General features: G+C 39.9%; 1 protein-coding gene across 2 annotated transcripts in view; it reads right to left on the minus strand.

The window, feature by feature from the left end:
• The window catches only part of Gucy1a1 (guanylate cyclase 1 soluble subunit alpha 1), a 29,008-nt gene extending 13,141 nt beyond the window's left edge, over positions 1-15,867 (minus strand). For both annotated transcript variants that reach the window (XM_059265522.1, XM_059265523.1), the window contains exons 1-5: positions 15,511-15,867; positions 10,590-10,651; positions 7,508-7,566; positions 4,289-4,998; positions 1,664-2,149 (exon numbers count right to left, since the gene is read on the minus strand). In XM_059265522.1, coding sequence (XP_059121505.1) covers positions 1,664-2,149; positions 4,289-4,998; positions 7,508-7,566; positions 10,590-10,651; positions 15,511-15,765 — 1,572 coding nt within the window. In that variant the 5' untranslated portion in view covers positions 15,766-15,867. The remainder of the gene's footprint in view (positions 1-1,663; positions 2,150-4,288; positions 4,999-7,507; positions 7,567-10,589; positions 10,652-15,510) is intronic.
• Positions 15,868-21,195: the final 5,328 nt, after the last annotated feature.

Consider the following 21,195-nt stretch of genomic DNA (forward strand, 5'->3'; position numbering starts at 1 on the left):
TAATGTATGAAACTCTTAAAGAATTCATGAAAATGTTATAAAAATAGACCCTTCATAAGCTATTTTCAGCTATTTCCATGCAGAATCAGAAGTGAGGAAAAGGTGGAAAGGAGAGTTGGGGGAGCAATGATCGGTGGTGTGCTGTCTGCTTCCATCTGAAGCCAGTTAGTCAAGGAACTCTGTGGACACCCTCCTTCTTGGAGGGGATATAGTTCAGGAATCCTTGACAGAGTCATTGCAACTAAAAGCATGGGGTGACAAGTACCTCTGTGGCATTCACAGCTGTCTGTGTGATGGAAAAAGATTTGCTTCTCTCAGTTCTGAGGAAGGAGCTGTTCTCCATGGAGAACATAACTAGAAATCAACAGTGAATTCCGCAAGAGGCCATCAAATGTAACTGAACCAGTGCCAATTATTTTATCAGTAATTATACTAGGTCCTCTTCCCTACTCTCCCCCTACCCCAAGAAAATCACAACTCCCTCGCAGATTTCCTGTCAAGAATTTCACAAGATGCTGCTAGCATCTCCTCAGAAACAAGGCTGGGTCTATGAATTCCCATAAACAATATTTGCTTCTTCCCAGTGGTTTATTTCTTTTGTGTTGGTTGGGCTGAACTCTGAAGTTACCAACTGCTGGGACAAACTAACCAGATGATTTGAGTCAGACGCAGATGAATGTTTTATTCTTACTGCCACTGTGTAAAATGAGGCAAAAGAATTTAAACCAGCAAAACCTTTTCATCAAACAAAATAGGCAGAACTTGAAATTTCATTTCTCTCCACTTTCAGAATATTCATTTTCAAGAAATGATATATTTAGCATCCAAGACAAAACAGTGTTATTGTGTTCCAGTATCTAGAAAGATACCTAAGTGATCACCAACACTTTTTAAAGAATTCTGGATCCTGAACCAAAACACATAACATCTACAAAATCTTCATGATGGTCCTGTTCACAAAGCAAGAAAGGTTATGGGATGTGGTACATTATTCATGGATGTAAGTGCTGGGGAGGGCTATTGCTTTTGCTGTTTTACAATTGGGAAATGACTTGTTCTGTTCACAAAGCAAGAAAAGGAGAGGATGGGATCTGAAAGCAGGGCTTTTTAATTTGAGTATAAATTCTTCATCTTTAATGAAGATGCACTAAATGTCTTAAGTGACTTTGATTTGCTGAAAATTGACTATGAAAAGTATCAAGTAAACTGTGCATTGAATTAATCTATTTTAGGACAATTTGTATAAACCTTTTGTTTCTTTATTTTTAAAGGTACAAAGGATAAAGTTCCCCTTTTCTGAGTCATACCTTTAATTAGCTCTTGTTTAACTCAGTTTCCACAGTTAAGTGGCTGGTCCCTGGATGGCTAATGCCTAGGTTTTCACCAGGAGAATCATCCATTCAGCCTTATCTCTCTCTACACTATGCTCATTTTTAGAAGACAATGTGGCAGACATCTCCGGAAACAATTGGTTCTTATTGAGTTATTTCTGGCTGGAGAACACTCACATAATTAACACACAATACCTGACCCCCAGATATAGCCTGCGTGACCCAAATGCACAGAGCTATTCATCAGCATTGCAGTTCACTCAGGTGCTCGACACTGTGCCTTCTCAAGGTGACCTCTGCCTGCTAACCCATCTTTGTCCCACCTCCCCTACCTTGTAGACATCCAGTTCTCCACACTGCTGGTCAAAGCGAGTATAGAGAGCGTTGAGCATGGTGATGACCTGCAGGGGTGAACACTGAGAGCAGATGGCAGTGAACCCTACAATATCTGAGAAGAGCATGGTGACGTTACTGAACTTCTTGGCTTGCACAATTTGTCCTTGCCACAGCTGCTGAGCAACCTCACAGGGAAAGATAGAGCATAGAAGATCCACTGTCTTCTTCTTCTCCTCCTCCAGGGCTTGGTGGGCATGCTCCAGGGTGGCCTTCAGCTTCCCCAACCTCTTCTTAAGGCCATCTTGAGCCCGTGCCTGTTCCCCTATCAAGACAACATCTCTCAGGGCATTATGAATTGGAATGTCAGACAGATAGAGTCCTCGCCCTGTGAAATCTTCCAATCTGTCCACACAGGGTGATCCCAAGAACAAGATGGCACTGGATTCAACAATGTAGATCATTTGGCCTTTGAGATCCATAACCTGTAAAGCAAAGAACAAATTACAGCACATTAGTCAAGTTCCCCAAATCTTTCCGACATAATCTGTTTTGTTTCCAATCTGATATAGAAGAATAATATGATTTTAATCTCTTCCAGTTTTCTGTCAGTTCTAAAATTTATGCAGAAATTTAAAGAATATATCCAGAATATACTACACAGAAATTATGAGCTGCTGTGAGCAAGAGAAAAGCCTCTTGCCCTGAGACCCTATGAAACAGCATGCTGGAGCTGTTGTTGCTGGATTCTTCTGATATCCTTATGCCGTTAATTTGGAGTTACAGTTCTCACATAATGTGATGCCTATTAAAACCTCGTTTCCGTTCATCCTGCCCTTTCCCCTCATTCTTTTTCTCACTATGGTTTATTCCTTTTTTTCTTTCCTTTTTTGTTTTCTATTTTAGCAAGCTTCTCTTCTCTTCTGCCATGAGTTACTTGTTCCATCTGGCAGGAATTGAAGCTAAAATGTCTCTAAATATGTATCTGAACATTTCTTTCTTTTCTATCTCGAGATAGAGAAACATTTTTTGGAAGTGATTAATTCTCCAGGGATTTCAGCCTAAGATATCTGAGTCTTACAAGAGAAGCCATGTCTGTGTTTCAATTTTGCCTTCAGTACTTAACAAAGGTTATTCTCCAGAACATAAAAGTACAATCCAACCTATAGCCACAAATGTATCCAGAAGGCCTTACAAGAGGTAGGGCTTCAAAGAATTCTCCTGGGCCACACAATTCACTTGTATACACATAGACAAGTACATGTGTGTATTTATACTGTATCAGAGTCTAAGAAATGCAAGGGCTCATCAATGAGAGATTGGACAAATAAAATCAAGCATAACCATGCAATACAATGATCCACAGCTTCCAAAACATAGATATAGACCAATGTCCAACAACAGGGATGAATGACCAAATTCTGTCCTTCAGTGACAAAAGTAGTTTAGGGATTTGTTGTTGTTGTTATAACACGTACTAATACATCACTTCTCCTGTATTTTGACATAGTGGCCATCATTTTCATCATTATAAAATAACTATGTATGTATGTATATATATATTTGATAAAAAATAGCAATACAGCCATTTTCACTTTGAGGAACAGTCAGTGCTTTGTAGGGGGAGTTATGTTCCTAAGGCCACTCCTTATCTCTGTATATAGTCTCTCTAGGCAGTTAGTAGACATTTGTTTCTGAGATTAAATGATTATCAATGCTCTTTGCCATGAAAGTGTGCCCTCCTCTCCACACACATTCAGCGGCAATTAATCAAGCTATTTATTCATCCACATATTTATATATTGATTAAAATTCATTTACTTGCTTCTTGCAGCAAGCAGCTTTGTTCTTATGAAACAATATTTTTATTACTGAAACCAAGTGAGCAATTTGATAATAATCAAAAGCAAATTTTCATGTGAACACTTCTAACTTGCTTATAAAGTTCTCCATTGTGATTTTATATTTGTTAACTTGTCTTTAAATGCCTTTACCTTTACTTTTATGTGAGTGTGTGTGTATGTGTGTGTGTGTGTGTGTGCATACACATGTCACAGCACATGTAGAGGTCTAGGAACTACTTGTAGGAGTTGTGCTTTCCTACCATCCCGTAGTTCCAGAACTCATATTCAGACTTGGTGGCAAGCACCTTTACCCACTGAGCCATCTTGCCCCAAACCTCGTTTTGAGAAAAGGGGTCAATTACCGTGAGCTGGCCTTGAATTGGATATATAATCAAAGATAACCATGAATTTCTGATTCCCCTGCCACTACCTCCTGAATGATGGAATTAGAAATATGTGGCACAAACCAGTCCAGTTTAATCAAATGCTGGTGATCAAACCCCAGACCTTCCTACAGGTCAGACAAGCACTCTATGGATGTGAGGTACACATTCACACCACCATTCGGATTGAAAGAGGCAAACTAGAGTCAATAAATAGTTGTAGTCAATGAAGTAGACAAGAAAATAAACATAGGAAGACATTTACTTGCTAAAATTACTTTAGAATTTCAGACAGATTTGTTACCAAAATGGCATGTGCTCCTTTGTTTTGTGATTTGTTTCCCTTAAATATTAAACAACTGGTTTTATTTTGAATAGAATATCATATTTTTCTTACCCTTGATGATTTCTTCACAGAGTTATCCCATCTTCTCACTCGTATGACAAACTGCATATTCAACATTGTCATGATGCCACTAAATGTCTGGTTGATTTTGGGAGTCAGAATTTCAAAGAACTCTTCAAAGTTGGGCTTCCCTTGGAAGTCCCTCTTGTTCACCAGCCTTCTGATGCCATTGCCCAGCTGCAGGATGGCCAGGTCTCGGTCCAGCATGAAGTGGAACGGGAAGGTCTTGCAGAAGAGTGAAACGGGGATGACAAGCGAGGACTGGGGCTTTCCTGGGGACAGCGAAGGCTTGGTGCTCTTCACGTGGACAGAGTAGAGCAGATAGGGCTGATTCACAAACTCGGTGCAGTCACTTCTGAAGCAGGGAGGCATCAGAGACACCTCCACATGGCTTTCGTACAATATGCGAGCAGCCGCTTTAATGATACCGGGGAGAAGCAGGGCTGTGGTTCTCTTGGGGAAGAAGTAGTAAACATTTAGGAAGTCAGGGTCCTTGTCCAGGCATAAGATGGAGGCGTCTTCCAGTCGCCCCCTCTTCTCCGCCTCTTGGTAGTGGCTGCTCTGCTTCAGGAGCGTGCTGAAGCTGTTTAGAAAGTCCTTCAGTGTGCCGCCAACCACGCCTAGGATGTGTTCATCTTCCTCATAACAGATCTTGAACAGCTCCTCACCTAGAGAATCTTTGAGCGCCTCCACCGGGACTCCTGCAAGCACACAACATGGTAGGCTAGCAAGTGTGTCAACTCAGAATTCAGAACGAGTGGCTGTTGCTACCAAATGCAACCCCTTGATCTGTGGTTAACTTCCTTTACTCTCTTAGGAGTTCGAACTCAAATCAAATGCTCACACTCAACTTATCAACACAGCTAAACTTTTAGAATTCTGGTGACTCTGATTAACAATCTTCAAACTGTTTATTTTAAACCAAGAGTGACTAAGTGAGTAGAGTGCACTATTTTTATCTTTCTTAACTATAAAACAACTAGAGCTGCAGCTGATGGGTAAACTCCATTTCAGGCAAAGCCTGTCTGTCTTTCTCTTAACCACACAGCATGGGTCTTCTTGAAGTTCCCGAGAGGCTGGAATAGTGCAAGAGTCACACCTAGAATGAATTTAAAACATGAAACTGTTATGTCTGGAGGTGATTTCAAGATGGTTTGTTATGTGATGTTCCCTAAGTGAATATTTGCATAAATCGTATTATTCACCTTTACCATCTTCTTCTCAGGCTTCCTTCTTGCCTCCATACACTGGACACTACATTTTATATTATTTCTTTTATTTTTGAGATTATAATATAATTACATAATTTTCTCCTTCCTTCCCTTCCCTCTAGATCCTCCCATATACCCTACCTTGCTCTTTCAAATTCATGACCTCTCGTTACATTAATTGTTGTTACACGCACAAATGCATCTGTATATACATAAATATTTCTGAATACAACTGCTCAGTCTGTATAATGTTATTCAAATACATGTTTCCAGGGCGCAGCATTTGGTATTGGATAATGAATTGGTGTGCTCTTCTCCCAGGGAGACTACTTCTCCTACAGGGGGATTCCTCTATTGCATGTAGTTCTTTGTGGAAGGTTGAGGCCTTGTGGGCTTTTCTCCATCCAGTTTGGCAGGCCCATTGGTGATGTCCTTATTCAGCTCATGTTTTGGAAGTCATGTTGGTGAGACTGTGGAGGGCCCCAAAACAGCTTGACCACACAGCAGCCATGACAGGCTTAGGGGCCTAGACACAGCTTCTGTGACAGGCTTACTGGCAGGCAACACCCAGATCCAGGAAAAGTCTTAAGCTGATACCATCTAGGGATCCACCCAGGGATGAGGAAGTACCCAGCATCACAAGCATTCCAACCATTAGATAAGGTGGCCAGATATCCTTGAGTCTAGCACACACCTATTTTTTGTTTTACAGATACCCTTAGACAATTGTCAGCCAATCAGGGTCCTGAACTCTGGAAATTCCCTCACACCAACCTCTGCTATGATAAAAACCCCACCCCACCTGAGCTCTGGGCTCTCTGCTCTCACTGTGTTGGACAGACAGAGGGACCAAGCTCTCGAGCTTGAAATAAAGGCTCTTTGCTTTTATATGTGGGATTCGGTCTCCATGGTGGTTTTTCTGGGGGATCCCCGAGCTCTGGGCATAACAAAACTTTATAGGTCTAACTTCTTATATTACTAGAAGACACGATCTCACAGCAAACTCCCTGGTTCTTTGACTTTCCATCTTTCTGCCCCCTCTCCTCCAATGTTCCCTTAGTGCTAGGGATAGTCATGGTTTGTAGATGTCTCCATTGTGATTAGACTCCACAACTCTATGTTTTGACTGGTTATGGTTTTCTGCAATGGTCTCCATCAGTTGCAGAGAAGTTTCCTACATTTTTCTCTTGTAAAGTAGGAAACAATACTACCCTCCTTGAGGAATAATGTGACCTGTGGGAACTATGTTTAGAACAGTGTCTATCTTCCAAGAATGGCTCAGTATAAAGTAGCTATAGTTAACATGATATTTCATAGAAGCAGTACTTTGTAAGCCTGTAGCCTCTCAGTTTTCATACCATACTCTGAAAGGGCCCACCAGCAGTCACTCATCTATCTTTTTCCTGAAGCTAATTATTAATGTGAGAACTCTGCCAGACTATTTTCCCAAGATTATTTCCAACCTTTTAAAATACTCTTTACTGTTGAGCAGAATTTTTCATATACAAACGAGAAAGACATAGTTTGGTTTAAGACCAAAGCCTGTAAATGTGAATGCCTGTGAATCAGCTTCCCACACAGGCTTATCTACTTCTCGGCAAATAAACAATATGAAAAGAGGAAATGTTTGAGGTCACACAAAAACATGTAGTATAGGAAGGGTTACTCTGCATTAACACACACAGAGTTCAAAGACTTTATACTGGGAGTCAATAAGAAATAAGTACAAGGGACTGGAGAGAGAGCTCAGAGTTAAGAGCACTGACTGCTCTTCCAGAGGACCAGGGGTTCAATTCCCAGCACCCACGTGGCAGCTCACAACTGTGTATAATGCCAGTTCCAGGGGAACTGACACCCATGGCAAAACACCAATGCACACAAAATAAAAACAAATAAATTTTAAAAAACCTGCAAAAATATGAATATGTTGGGAGAAATATTAGTTATTCAGGGATGTGATATGCTTCCTAATTTCATATACTTAAACAATTTTATTTACCTGCTGCAATTGCTTGTTCTGCAATTATTTTTTCAAGGTCTTCTTTTTCTGAAGATTTCCTGGAAATAATTAAATATCTTAAATTATAAACTGATAAATGGATGCCGGTAATTCAGATTATATCCAATATACAGATAACAGCATGAGATAATTATTTTCCAGAAGCAAATCTTGACTTGCTGTATACAAAAAAAGCAGTGACCTGAACAACTCAAAACACTGGTGGGAAAACCGCAAAGTATACACAGCGTGGAGTGTCTCATAATCCCTCACCAAGCACATTTGTCTCTGTGGTTCACTTTACATAGGGCATTGAGAAAGAGAATTTACCCTGGCATGATAACCAGGAGTGGGTAAAGGTCATGAAGAGGATGGCAAGCCAAGGTTAAATGGCAGAGGAACTGACTTGTATATGGAGGGCCTGGGTTCCACCCCAGCACCAAAATAAATAAATAAATAAAAAGATGCTAATAAATTCTCAAGGGGTTGGTCATCCAATTGAGATAAAAATCTACCTACAATGGGCTTCACTGTTGTGCTGTATTGTCTTTTTCTGAAGCTAACACATGAAATATAGGAGTTCTTGCTGCTGAGATTAGGAATCTTTATAATTATCTCAGACATTATTCCTCCAGGTTTATGCCTGGTCTTATATACAAACTAGTTACAAATCTATTTTTTTCATCATTGCATTCTAGAAAAAAAGAAAGCTTAAAACAATGAGAGCACATATGGGCATCAATAGGAGGCTGAAATAATTTCAACTGGGCAAACTTTTTAACTGTAGAAAAAAATTTTCAAATGGCATTTTTTTAAATCTTATTTACCAGATGATTAGCTTTAAACCTATGGTTCTCCTTTGGGTTTTAGGTTCTTTTTCTGTCTGTCTGTTTGTTTTTTTGTTTTGTTTTGTGCTGTTGTTGTTTTGTAGTCACAGGCTAAAAATCAGCATCTTCTGGGTTTTTTTTTTTTCTGTAGTTCCTAATTGATCGTTTACATTTTTTACTTTTCTGTGCCTAAGAACAACATTTTCTTCATGATCACTGATGTTCGGCAATATAGAATGCCATCATCTTCATATATCAACTGGACAACTTTGTGAGATATGCTTGCCTAGTTGCTTTTTGAAAACTTCCAAAATAGTGACTGATTATGCCCAACTTTGCCAAACTATTCAAGCACTTTCAGTGTATCAAAGAACCTATTTAATTGCAAGGTTCAATTTGCCATTAGCTGAGCTAAGTTTAAATGCAGGCATACTTCTCCATTTTAAACAGACTTTTAATAAAACACAGTATAACATAAGAAGTTTTAGAGGGAAATATTTGCAAGAAGGAAAATTGCCCAGAGCACCACCTTGTTCCATAGAAATATGATGATTGTAAGTGTGTAAAGTACTAGGTGGAAATATTTTATCTAAATGTACTAAGGATCATAATATAACGTTATTCTGAATTTGGATGTGGAGACCCACAAAACCTTTGTTAGCTAATCCACTACCATATCAAATACTTATTTTCCTTCTTCTTCTTCTTTTTTTTTTCTTTTTCATTTAAGCAGAATTTTTTTCCTAAAAAATAAGAGTTAGCCTCCTGGGTCTAATACTGCCATTGGCACTTCCTGACACTCTTGCTGTCAGATAAGATCAGAGCCTTGCATTGTCATTCCAAACAGCTTACAGTGACCAGTAAACTAAATATCCCTTGCTTTCCAAACACAGCAGACAGAAGGACTGTGAGTGGCCAGTAAACCCATTCATTTCAACACACACACACACACACACACACACACACACACACACACACACACACTAGTTATGAGTTTGCCCCTCATCTAGTGAGAGAACAGGGAGGGGGCTGCAACAGTTCCCTGAGAGGTCGCAGTGACTGTTTTAGTAAGAACTGGGCTCTGTCCCTTCATCCAAGGAAACTGCACTGCTTAATAGGTTATTTGTGTTTTGCTGATTTGTAAGTCCCAGAAATATGCTGCATGAAACAAGGTTGAGATGTGCTCATCTGCTGGCAGACCAAGGATAACATAAACAGTAATGTGAGGCACCGATAATCAAGTGGATAATCAAGTGACAGACAGAAGCTCACAGAGGATGCCTACAGATTAAAGAAAGTAGAAGGAGCCAGCGCCACTCCACACACCAGCAGGCAGGAGGGAAAACCCTACTACACCAGTTGGGTTATTATTGTGGAAGAAGCACAGGCATTCTCTTTTCCTTAAGAAAAGATTTCCAAATGCTGTGGGCTTCACTTTTGAGGACTCTTGTACAGGGGGCATCACAGAAAACAGATCTCCATCCAGCAGGAGGGTCATTTCGGAGCACAGAGGCCTGAGAATAAATCTCAAGCAAGCTGGCTGCCAAAGACTTGTACAGACAGCCCCCATAGCTCAACAAGATTGACTTGCGGCTATCTTATCAGCCTGTCTGGGAATTGTGGATAGAGGCAGAGGCGCCTCTGGGATGCTTGTCAGGTCTGTCCTATAAACAAAGCTTCTGTCAGACACAGATTCACACTCTCCTGGGCAGTTCAGGACTCTTGCTTGGCTCAGTCAAGCTGCCTGGGTCAAGTCTGTCTGCAGCTATTCAGCAGGAAAATCCAACCCAGATACTCCATAGAGCAGACTGCATGCTTATAGGGAGGAAACATAGGAAGGTGTTCGGATGTTTGTAGATTGTGTCCACCATCGTGTTGGCTTGCAAAACTTCAATGTTCTACTCTGCAAGTTTGTGCTCAGTATTTACTATTCACAAGTTAAATACTGAGAACAGGGATAATCAGTTTATCCACAGAAGCACATGTAACCAGGTTTATTTAAACAACAACAACAAACAAACAAACCTAAGGATACAAACCAGATTCTTTAAAAAACACAATGGCCAAACTTCCATCTCTCATGAGCCTTGGAAAGTAAGTGCATTTGTTTCCAAATTTGTAATTGCTAGCATGCTTAGTTCAGTTTTTGGTTTATAATAAAAATCCAGCACGAGTCAATATATTCAGTAAGAATTGATCATTTTTAACAATATCTTTGTGATGGGGGTTCATACAACTAAAGTGGTATCGCTTACCTGTTTTCTTTAATCTTATGCTTTGCCAGTGTTCTCTGAAGTGCAAGGTTCAGTCGCTCAAACTGGAAATTAAAAAAAAAAATGCAACAGTTCCTTAAGGTTTCTTGTAAGGGAATGGAAACTTTCACTTGATGACAAGTGTGGTGCGTTTGCCATGATGGGAACTGATACTTCTTTCCCACGTGTTTTTCAATCCTGGGAAGAATCAGTGAGCTCAGACTATTTTGTGTTTGGTTACTTGGGAGTGCCTGGGCTGACCCCAAACAAAAAATGTCGATTTGTAATATCAGGTCTTCTACAATGCACGAATCCATATCATCTCTTCCTCTGGGCCAAGAAGTCTCCCTGGATACACTGCCAATATTTCAACTGCAGAGCTCAAGTCAGACACATGCTGTTCCCTTCCTAAATGATATCGCCTCCATAGCTCACCAAGGACTATAGTGCTCTTTCCTACGTACTCGACTCACTTTTCAGAATTCTACTAAAAAAACCTGCAGTTATCTCTGCTTCCTTTTCAGCCACTCAAATTAATCTGTCACCAGAATTGTTTATTTCAAGAGTCATGGAAAGAGTCTTAACTATACTGATTTCCAAGTTTTGAACTAATAATCCTTATCAAACATTAGTACTTTTACTCTCTTTTATTGATTTCTGAGAGTTTATACATTTTCCTTTTTTGTGAGACATATATAAGCAATGCTCCCCCCATAAGTGGATTTTTAAAATCACTTTTAATGTATCTTTTTTTCTATTTGATAAACAAAAAAGGGAACATTGATGAGAAGTGTTCAGTTTTGCAACCTGTATGAAAATTGCACATGTCTATGCATGGAGACCTGATCATTGATTCTTGTTTCCAGTTTACACATGGGAAAGTCAAGAACTTTCTGGATATGATCCAAGTTGGGAAATTCCTTTTGCCTTAATCTATTTATATCTCCCATAGAGTTTCCACTAGCCACAGAAGGCAATGTTGTTAAAAAAAAAAAAGTAGCAAGATCATTTTCAAAAAGGACTTTGAGTTTTAAATATGCAGATCAAGCTTAGAAAATACACAAAAAATTTATTCAAAAAAAATGTAATCACTCAAAAGAAATTCCAAGAAAATGTAAATTTATAGTGAAGAGTACATTTTTTTGATGGTTCAGGAATGGAGAAAGGGACAAATCTGGGACAGGATGAAGAAAAACAGGTAGATGTGTCCAAAAGGTAGAATCTGAGCATGTCCTGTTAACTTTGTGAAAGCAAAGAGCTGAAAAATAATAGATAAGTGACAGGTTCAGAGGGCAACAGGTCGACATATTTCATAGTAGTCTTTCACATCAAGAAACGAGCAAGGCCCATCCACTTGTGAGCGTGTAGAGTGTAAAGGAGCATCCTAGGCACGTGTCTGGGAAACTCATTTTCTCAAGAGCCTTCCACTCAGCAGTTACTCTACATCTCTAGCTATAGATACTAGCTATCTATACTAGATACAAACCCAAGCAATCATAGGCTTCTGAGAGTTCTCCCTTCTGAAGAAGTTATTCATGTGAGGAATGGATCATGGGGGCAACGGGGGCTGCCTCTCCTCTGTGTATGAGGTCTTGGTTTCCTTCCAGTGTTGCTACTCAAGTTTGTCTCTTATTATCTATCTCACCTAATGGAGTAGAAGCCCAGAAAGGCAAGAGAAGTCCATTTGCTCATCTCTATCAGCTCCTGGTCAGAAACTATTGATGGACTATGAAGAAAGAAAATCTACCCAGTCCTGTCAATGGGGAATTTGTTGTTTTTCATGTGTGATTCGGAGAGACATCTTTCTCTTCCTTTTCAATTACAAGTAGACCCTCAGGTGCACTCTTTTACCATTTTCTAAGCTCCTTGTTCGTGTTTCTAGTCCTTCCTAGGGTCTCCAGGAGTGCCTTTGTTGGGTCCTTCCTCCTAACGTGCACTGGCAGAAGTAAAGTTGATACATTTTCCCAGCACTGCTGGAGACGGTGGAATAGATGCTTTTTTGGCCTTAAACTTGAATCAGACTTACTTTCCTTAAAAAGAAAGTATTGAATTCTTAGGGAAGCATGAGTAGATTGTTGTAGTGAACTTCTGCAGGACTCTACCTTTGTCTAATAATGATGTTGTACCTAGTGGTTTCTTCTATGCCAGACAAGACCAGAGCTTGTCATGACCACCAGCTATCACTCAGGAGAGGCTGATGTGGTGACCCACAAAATGGCCTTGGCCCCATAGTTATAGCAATGGACTAAAACAATGCAGAGATAACCAACTCTATTGTTATGGTATAGAAATTGTTAACACTCCCTAACAGAAGAAATTGGGGGAGGGATAGTGAGTCCCTCCCATAGGATTCCAGTCATTATTTTCTGCTGCCCCACAAATGTGCTTGATCCTGGGGGATGCAGGAGTCTACAATAGGTAGAAGATTAACTAAAGAGGAGACTATTTCAGCTTTATGAAGTCATCACTCACTTGGTGTTTAGGCTTTTGGACGATGTAGTTGTTTTTGGACTATGTATAGTCTTGTAAGTAGCCTTAATAAGCTTATCAGTTCACAGAACTGTACTTGGATGGAATACTTACATGATTTACTATCACCCTTCCCTATCTGGGGTAAATAGAACTTGTTTTACATATCCCTAGGAAAAATCAGGCAGCATTCATTTTTGTTATGAAAATGTGTAGGTTCAAATAAAATACACAGGCTTTTCCAGACAAAGTGTTTCCTGGCAAGATCTGGTGCACGGAGTGTCTTTCTTCATGCTGTACTTTTTTTGATGTCTCAGTCTAGACACTGAGGTGGTGTGTGTGTGTGTGTGTGTGTGTGTGTGTGTGTGTGTGTGTGGAGAGGTGTTTGTCTGTATACACGTCCTACCTGTGTGTACAGATGGACTCCAGTGATCAAACATGGATATTATTCCTTTGGGTTTTGCTTTGTTTTCACATTAAAACAAGATGCCTCACTGCATTTACCAATTAAGCTTGTCTGTCTTGCAAGCAAGCCCCAAGGAGACACCAACTCCACCTCCCTAGTGCTGAAATTACAAGTGTATGTCACCACACCTGGCTTTGTACAAGAGTTCGAGGTACTGAACTCATGCTCTCATGCTTGCATACACAGTACTTTGCCCACTCAGCTCTCTCCCTAGAAGCTTCTTCAGTGTTCAATGCTTTTCTAAGTCAGTAATATTTTAATTCATAAAGATAAAATACAATGCTATGCATTATTAATGAGATGTAGAGTTCTCCATCACCAGCTGTCTCTTTCACTTTGAAAAAATGATCTAACTCTATACGCCTTAGTTGTTGCTTTTCAAGTAGAAATAGTAATTTTTCATTACGTGATCAAGGAAGCTCCTTTAAACACAACCATTTCACTTTTTTGAAATGAGAGTTCCTGTTGATAATTTGCTCAGGCTAATGGGTTTTCATTCCTACCATCCCCCACGAAAACATAATTGGAGAGTTAAATCTGATTATCTAAAATAAGAACTACTATGCCAAATTGAATTTTAAATATCTTTCATAAGATTATTAAAGTGACTAAAACTAAAATGCAAACATTAAATGTGCCAACTCAAAAAATAACTCATAAAAAGCAGATGTCTCTATAAAAAGACCAAGCAGATATTTGGACAGTTGATAAAGTAGAATAGATTGGTTAATACCCATGTCAAACATATTCAACATTAGGACATTTACTGCCATGAAGCAAATGATCTTAACCCTGGAAGAAGCCAATAAATAGTGCCAAGGGTATTCCTCCCTACAAGAAGTCCTATAGCTTGCAGTAGTCTGCCTGTTTCTTCCAGATTGTGAGAAGGCACACACGTGGCTTCTTTACCAGGAGATGAGGAGAGAAAAAGAAAGTACATGGCAGAGAAAAGATCCCAGAGACTCCCAGAACTTCTGGCTAGCCAATCGCTCAAGGTATTTCCAATATCAACGTCAGTTAACAGAGGTTGGCAATCCAGCTGCTTCTCTAATACATAGAGAGCAAAGCAAAGTGATGCAAGGAATTAGGAGAACGTGATGGAGGGCAGAAGAAGTAACTCTCCAGTCATCAACCCTAGGAGAATGACTAGGAATTCAGAACAATAGTCTTGAGGAAGTTTAATTTGCTGTAAGAGAATGTTGAAAATTATCCATGAGCAAAATGAGGGAGATATCAATAGAGATCATCAAAGAAAATATTGAGCACCCTCCATTTGCCACCCTATACTCTGTCCTTGGGTAAAACCTCCCAGACTACAGTGTAAGTCACCTCTATGGGAAGGGCTATGTCTCCCAGTCTCAACAAAGCTGGGTATCTAATGACTAGGACTGGGAAAAAATAATTAAATATTTGCATTTCAGAAGTCATTAAGTGTAACATGCAATAAATACCATCTTGGAAATAAATATCTTCAACTTTCTGCTACCTCGATTCTACTTTCCTTGGAGATCCACTTCTGATCTCCTGTTCCTCAGGCACCAATATCACCTCACTCCAGCCTGTGTTGTTAAAGCAGCACTGTTCTCCCACTGAAAGGTGTTTGATTTGGATCATGCCATGCTGTTTCTCTAGAATTTCTAGGGCAAGAGTGGAGGATGATTTCATTCAGTGTACAGTAACACTCAGAGAAAGGTGAGCTACATCTCCATTTTACAGATAAAGGAAGCTGAGGTTGAGAGATGAAGCAAACGCACAGAGTTTGTCAGAGTCTAATGATTTTTTGAAAGGAATTCAAGATATGAGACTTTTGAAGATGACTCACAATTCAGAATATGGTTATTTTAAAAAGACAGTTTTCATGTGCTTCAAGGAAATTCTGTTTACCATGCCCTTAAAAGTGAGAAACTCATTTCTAGATATTTTCTTTTGAAAACCTTTTCTTTCCCAATTATGAAATACCATTATCATTGTTAAACAGAAAGCGCTTACCTCTGGGAAGATGAGCTTGCAAATACTTTCTGCCAGAGTGTGTAGGTAGACTCTGTTGCGGCTTGTCTTTCTTTGGGGAAGATTCCCTTGTGCATTCTTCTCAGGAATGTCCTGGCAGATGGGCAGAGTGGCCTGGCAGCCCTCAGAGCCTCCTGCCACCTCCTCTGTTGGCTCTTTAGGAACCTGACCAGGGGCCAGTAAGGAGAAAGGGCACTCCCCTGTGATCTTGAGATCCTTGAACTTCCTGCAGAACATGGTGTTCCTTGGGCTCTGGTGAGGTTTCCTGCTCACTAGCTGGCGTTGATATGGACTGATGAATATCTGCTCCTCCTGCCAACTCAGGGACACTGGTGACCGGGTGTCTATGGGCAGCAGGAAGTCAGAACAGAACAAGGAGAGAGGTGACTTTACACGCAACAGAAAGCTAGGTGCCTAAAGGAAAAGAGTCATAGAGGGGAAATTGCCAACCGAGTATCAATGAAGAAAAGCACATTGGGAAAGTACTTTAGCACATGCATACTTCAGTATACTGGAGTAAAAAATACTTGCCTAGAGTGCATTAAAAATCTTTAAAATAAAATCTCATTTTCTCTAAATGTTCTTAGCATCAACTACAGATTTCCACTATTTCAATCCATTTGTTTCTGTCTGATTTCCACAAGAATGAAACAGCATGGTCTTTGCATCATTAATGCTAGAACTAATATATCTCATTGTGTTCCCTGTTTAAACATCAGAATAGTACATGCCAACGTTTCCCTTAAATCCTTTGATACATGTATTATTGTATATGCATGGAGAAACTATCTGGGTGAGGTGAGAATGAAACTTGGGTTCAGCTAGACTCTAGTTAGGTGGTATTGGGCCAAAACTTCTGGAATCTGACCCCAAGTGACTTATTTCTTACACATATAAATACAGCAAAACTCTGGGGGAAAAGTTTCCACGTGACAATTATCACAACAAAGCTTTAGGCATGGCTACATCCAAGACTCCTTTGCAAAGCTCCTCTCTTTAGCTGAGCACCTGAAACCTTTTATACAGCAATAGGTTCCGTCTACTGAGAAACAGTGCCTAGGACAAGGACCTAGGGAGGATGGACTTGCAGTAAGCCTGAGGATGGATTCTCTTGACTGGGAATGAATGGGGGGGATTTGAGAGCATTCAGTGAGGGCTGGCTTTCAGAATAGAAAAGATTACGAGGTATTAACACAACCATTCCCAGCCTTCTGGAAGGAAAACAGGTGTCAGTTTCTTCCTTTGAAGAAAAAAGGCTGTGTGCTTAACAACTCAGGATTTTCTAGTACTATCTGTAAGCAGATAGCCCTCGTATCCTTCTAGAGACTTAGGATTAAAAAAAAATGAATATGATCACTAAAAGAAGTTTCTCACTATAAATAGTGAAACAATTTTAAAATGTTATCATAAAAAGCTTCCTCCCCCTCAAAAGCTACAAGTTCTAGGAATACATCATGGTATTTGCAGGGATCTCTGTCTATAGCTGTAAAGGTGACTCTTAGGTAAACCAAGGAGCCATGCCAGGGGTCCACTGAGATCCTGGGTGTTGCCTTCAGCATGTTTCCCCGGGCTTCTTTGTTGATGACATCATTTCACATCCTCACACAAGCCCAACCCACTTATTGCTAGTTATCCATCACTGGAGGTTCTGTGTGCATTTAAATGTGCCTTTAATCATCACAGCACCTTCTAGATACAGGTATTATCACTCCCAGAGGACTAGGAACTCAAACTTCAGGTCATTTTCCCTTATTTGAATTGCTAGAAACATTTCACTCAGAAGTCCACCTGTCTCTCAAGCTAGCATATTTTCTGTTACTACAAATTCACTCCAGTGGGCCCAGTTCATAAACTAAGATTAGCTCAGCTTGGGAATAGGCTTGACAGGTTTGCATTAAAAATCAGTCATGATCTAAATGCCCTTGCCTCTTGGCTGGTAGTTTCTCAGTCATCTGAGGCTCAACCTTTTGTCTCGATATAAGAAATAGCTATATAGATTCAGAAGGACCTAAACATGAAAGACTTTCATCAGCTGCTTTTTAAAAAAAAAAAAAAATATTGTCTCAGGTCTCAGTCTTTATTTCATTACAATATAAGACAACCATTATTATCTATTTTCTTTGCTTATTAACTTCTATTCTTTTTGAAGGCTGGAATCTATGATCAATAAGTCTTTTCTATCAAGGGCTAGAGATCCTTTCAGCTTTGCAGGCTATATGATTTCAGTTGCAAATATTCAACTCTACTTTTACACCACGAAGAGAGTCATAGGCCATAAACAAATGGGCATGCATTCCAATAAAGCATTTGCAAATCAGGCTGTGAATGGAGGAATCTGGCCCACAGGCTTGGCTTTGCTGACTCTAAGCATCTGAGTTTATCAATGGAACCATTTGAATCCAAATGTAAGGACGGTGTTGCCTTTTCATCTTCTCGGCCCACTCCTCTTTTTAAATGAGGTAGATCCAACGTGAGTATGAGTGTTTGCAAGGATAATTCAGGCATCACACTTGCTGGGCAAGCACACTACCCTTGAGTCACATCCCAGCACATGGATCAGTTTGGGTGGTGGATGTTTGCAATTCTAGGGAAGAACCTAGCAGATAACATGTTCTGGACAAGAACTCTCCTCCTGAGCTACATCCCAGAGCAAGAATCCAGTTCTGCACAACCTGAAAGTAAGTAGATTAGAAGATAATTTAAAATATACATTTATTTTTAAAATAATAATGATGACACTCTTCTATATGACTATTCAAATGAAATATCTGCAATAGCAATGCCATGGTTTTTTTTTCAGTTCTCTCAAAGTGTGAACATAATAACTAGAAAAGGGTACTTGAAAGCAAAAGGAAGGAAATCACAAATAGGTTATACATTGAAATCTTCCAGAAATATACTGTTGCTTTTTACAGTAAGTTATTCATTCTAATACATACCAGAATTTTAGTGTTAGCCTTGGAGGTTTGGCAGAATAGTTTATGATACAGCCTTCCATTATACTTAATCTTTCTTCCACACTGAATTTGAACCCTGATTCCCAAGCCTAATGCTTCCTTGCCTACTCAGCCTGCCTACAAATTATACATAAGCTGTCAACTGCCCTTAGAATTCTCCCTTCTTTTGAATTGCACAATGCTCCCATTTCCAGAAAATGTGCTTGGCATGATTTTTATTAACTTAAAAACAGCAATGGGAAATAAGTTGCACTTATTGAAGGTTGGCTGAGTGTTTAGTCTCATTAAATCACACATGTATAAACAAAGTAATTAGCATTCTTCATCTGTGACTGATGAAATTACACTAGGAAACAGATGTACAAGGATCAGTACACTTGAAACCTCTGTGTGTCTTGGGTTTGCCAGGAACACAACAGACATTCTTCCACTAAACTAGAGATTATTTTTATGTGTAATGTCAGCACTCACTTCAGAAATAGTGTGGTCACTTGATGAGGTCAGCATAGAGCTGGCTGGGAAGAGAGTAGATATGCTAAGGGAAAAACAAATTAAAATAAGTTTAGTGACAAGGGCTTGGCAAACAGTGAGATAGTATGTTCTCAGAAACTTGGAGAGTTTCTTGCTAGCCTAAAAGCTGACGATTAAACAGCCCCCCAAATTACTAAATATCTCTTATTTTTCCTAGTGAGAAATTAATTTTGCCTTGGTGATAATAATGAGCCCTCCCTGGGCTTATGTTAATAACTGGGATATTTTATTGTTCAGATAAAGGCACTCTTCCTTTAAACTCTAACATTTGATCAATCATGAAAACTTTTTTTGCTGCCATCAATAGTGTCAAGTAGACCTGAGGAGAGAACTTCTTGGCCATATCTAACAACAAGTACCTCTTTCATAACAATAATTGAAAAGCAGATTTCAGACCTATAGGCTCTGAGGAAAGTGCAGCTTGGGAGCTAAATCTCCACCTGTAGCTGGGGTTATCTCCAGTCCCGCCTGGGGCCAGCAGCCACTCAGACTCAAATAAACACACAGATGCTTATATTAACTTATAAACTGTATGGCCGTGGCGGGCTTCTTGCTATCTATTCTTACATCTTAAATTAACCCATTTCTATTAATCTATACCTTGCCATGTGGCTCATGGCTTGCCAGTATCTTATATCATGCTTCTTATCACAGTGGCTGGCAGCGTCTCTCTCCCTCAGCCTTTCTGTTTCCAGAATTCTCCTCTCCCTTTGTCCCACCTATACTTCCTGCCTGGCTACTGGCCAATCAGCACTTTATTTATTAACCAATCAGAGCAGCACATTCACAGCATAGGGAACACCCCACAGCATCCACATGAAGAGCAAGCATCAGCCATGTCCAATGTTGATTACCACATGTAAGGCTTAGATGTGCCTGTGACTACAGCAGGATACCTGTTTAACATTGGAGCACAAAGTTGAGAGTTTTAAGACAAGCTGAAGGGAGAGGGGCTCAAAAAATCAAACTTCAATATCAGGATAGGACACAGTTTGCATACGTCAGTACAAATTGTAACTTTTTTTTTAAGTAAAAGGAAGGACAACAGTGAATATTTAGGTAGATGGAAAGGATAAAAGTGTTTCAACCTTCAAAACTAGGGAAATAACCCAGGTTTGCCTTAGATAGTGAGCCATTCTTCACTCAGCAGCAGGTAATGCTTAGAGAATTTCCTCTGTGATCAAAGCAAGACAAGCAGAAAAATTATGGAACATGTCCAAGTTTCCCCAGCACTGTTTTTTTGTTTTGTTTTTTCTTTTTTTGTTTTTTAAGGTGATACACTTCAGACTTCTTAGTTGGATCATTTCTCCCAGAGCAACCACTGTCTCTTGTCTACACATTTCCTGAAAGGTCAGGGCTGTGGCTGAGTTCACCTTTGCTGATCACATTTATATCCTGGGCTACAACTTTCTGGCTTTGTTGGTGATGATGATTTATTTATTTGTTTATTTTTGTTTTAACATCCCAATCAAAGTCTCCCCTCTCTCCCCTCTTCTCAGTTTCTTCCCTCACCTTCCCCACTACCCCAATCTACCCCCATCCACTCTTCCTCCACTGTTTCTCTTCAGATACAAGTAGACCTCCCATGGATATCAGCCAGCCATGCAATATCAAGCTGCAGAGAGACTAGGCATCTCCTCTTCTATTAAGGCTGGATGAGGTAATTCGGTAGGAAGGGTCCCAAGAGCAGGCAACAGAGTCAGAGACAGCCCCTGTTCCCACTGTTACTCAGCAACTAATGTAAACAGATGCAGAGACCTACAGCCAAACATCAGGCTGAGCTCCAGGAGTCCTGCAGAAGAGGGGGAGGAAGGATTGTACGACCCAGTGGTGTCAAGGGTACCACAAGAAAACCTACAGAACTCACTAATGTGGGCTCATAGGGGCTCATAGAGACTGAACTGAGAAGGAAGCCTGTGTGGGACTGACCTAGAACCTCTGCATATATGTTATAGTTGTGTAACATGGTTTTTGTGTGAGACTCCTTTTAGGCTTTTGTTTCTAAGATGTAATTGAAGCTTCCTTGTTAATCAATGATGCTTGCAGGACAAGATTCTCTTGCCCTTTAAAAAATTTGAATTCTTCATTTATTTGTTTTTCCTTTACATAATTTTGATGCACACCATCTTTAAAATTACTAGATTTCCTTCTACCTCATTTATTCTGTTCCACAAGTATG

The sequence above is a fragment of the Peromyscus eremicus genome, chromosome 6, assembly GCF_949786415.1.
Source record: "Peromyscus eremicus chromosome 6, PerEre_H2_v1, whole genome shotgun sequence".
Lineage (NCBI taxonomy): Eukaryota > Metazoa > Chordata > Mammalia > Rodentia > Cricetidae > Peromyscus > Peromyscus eremicus.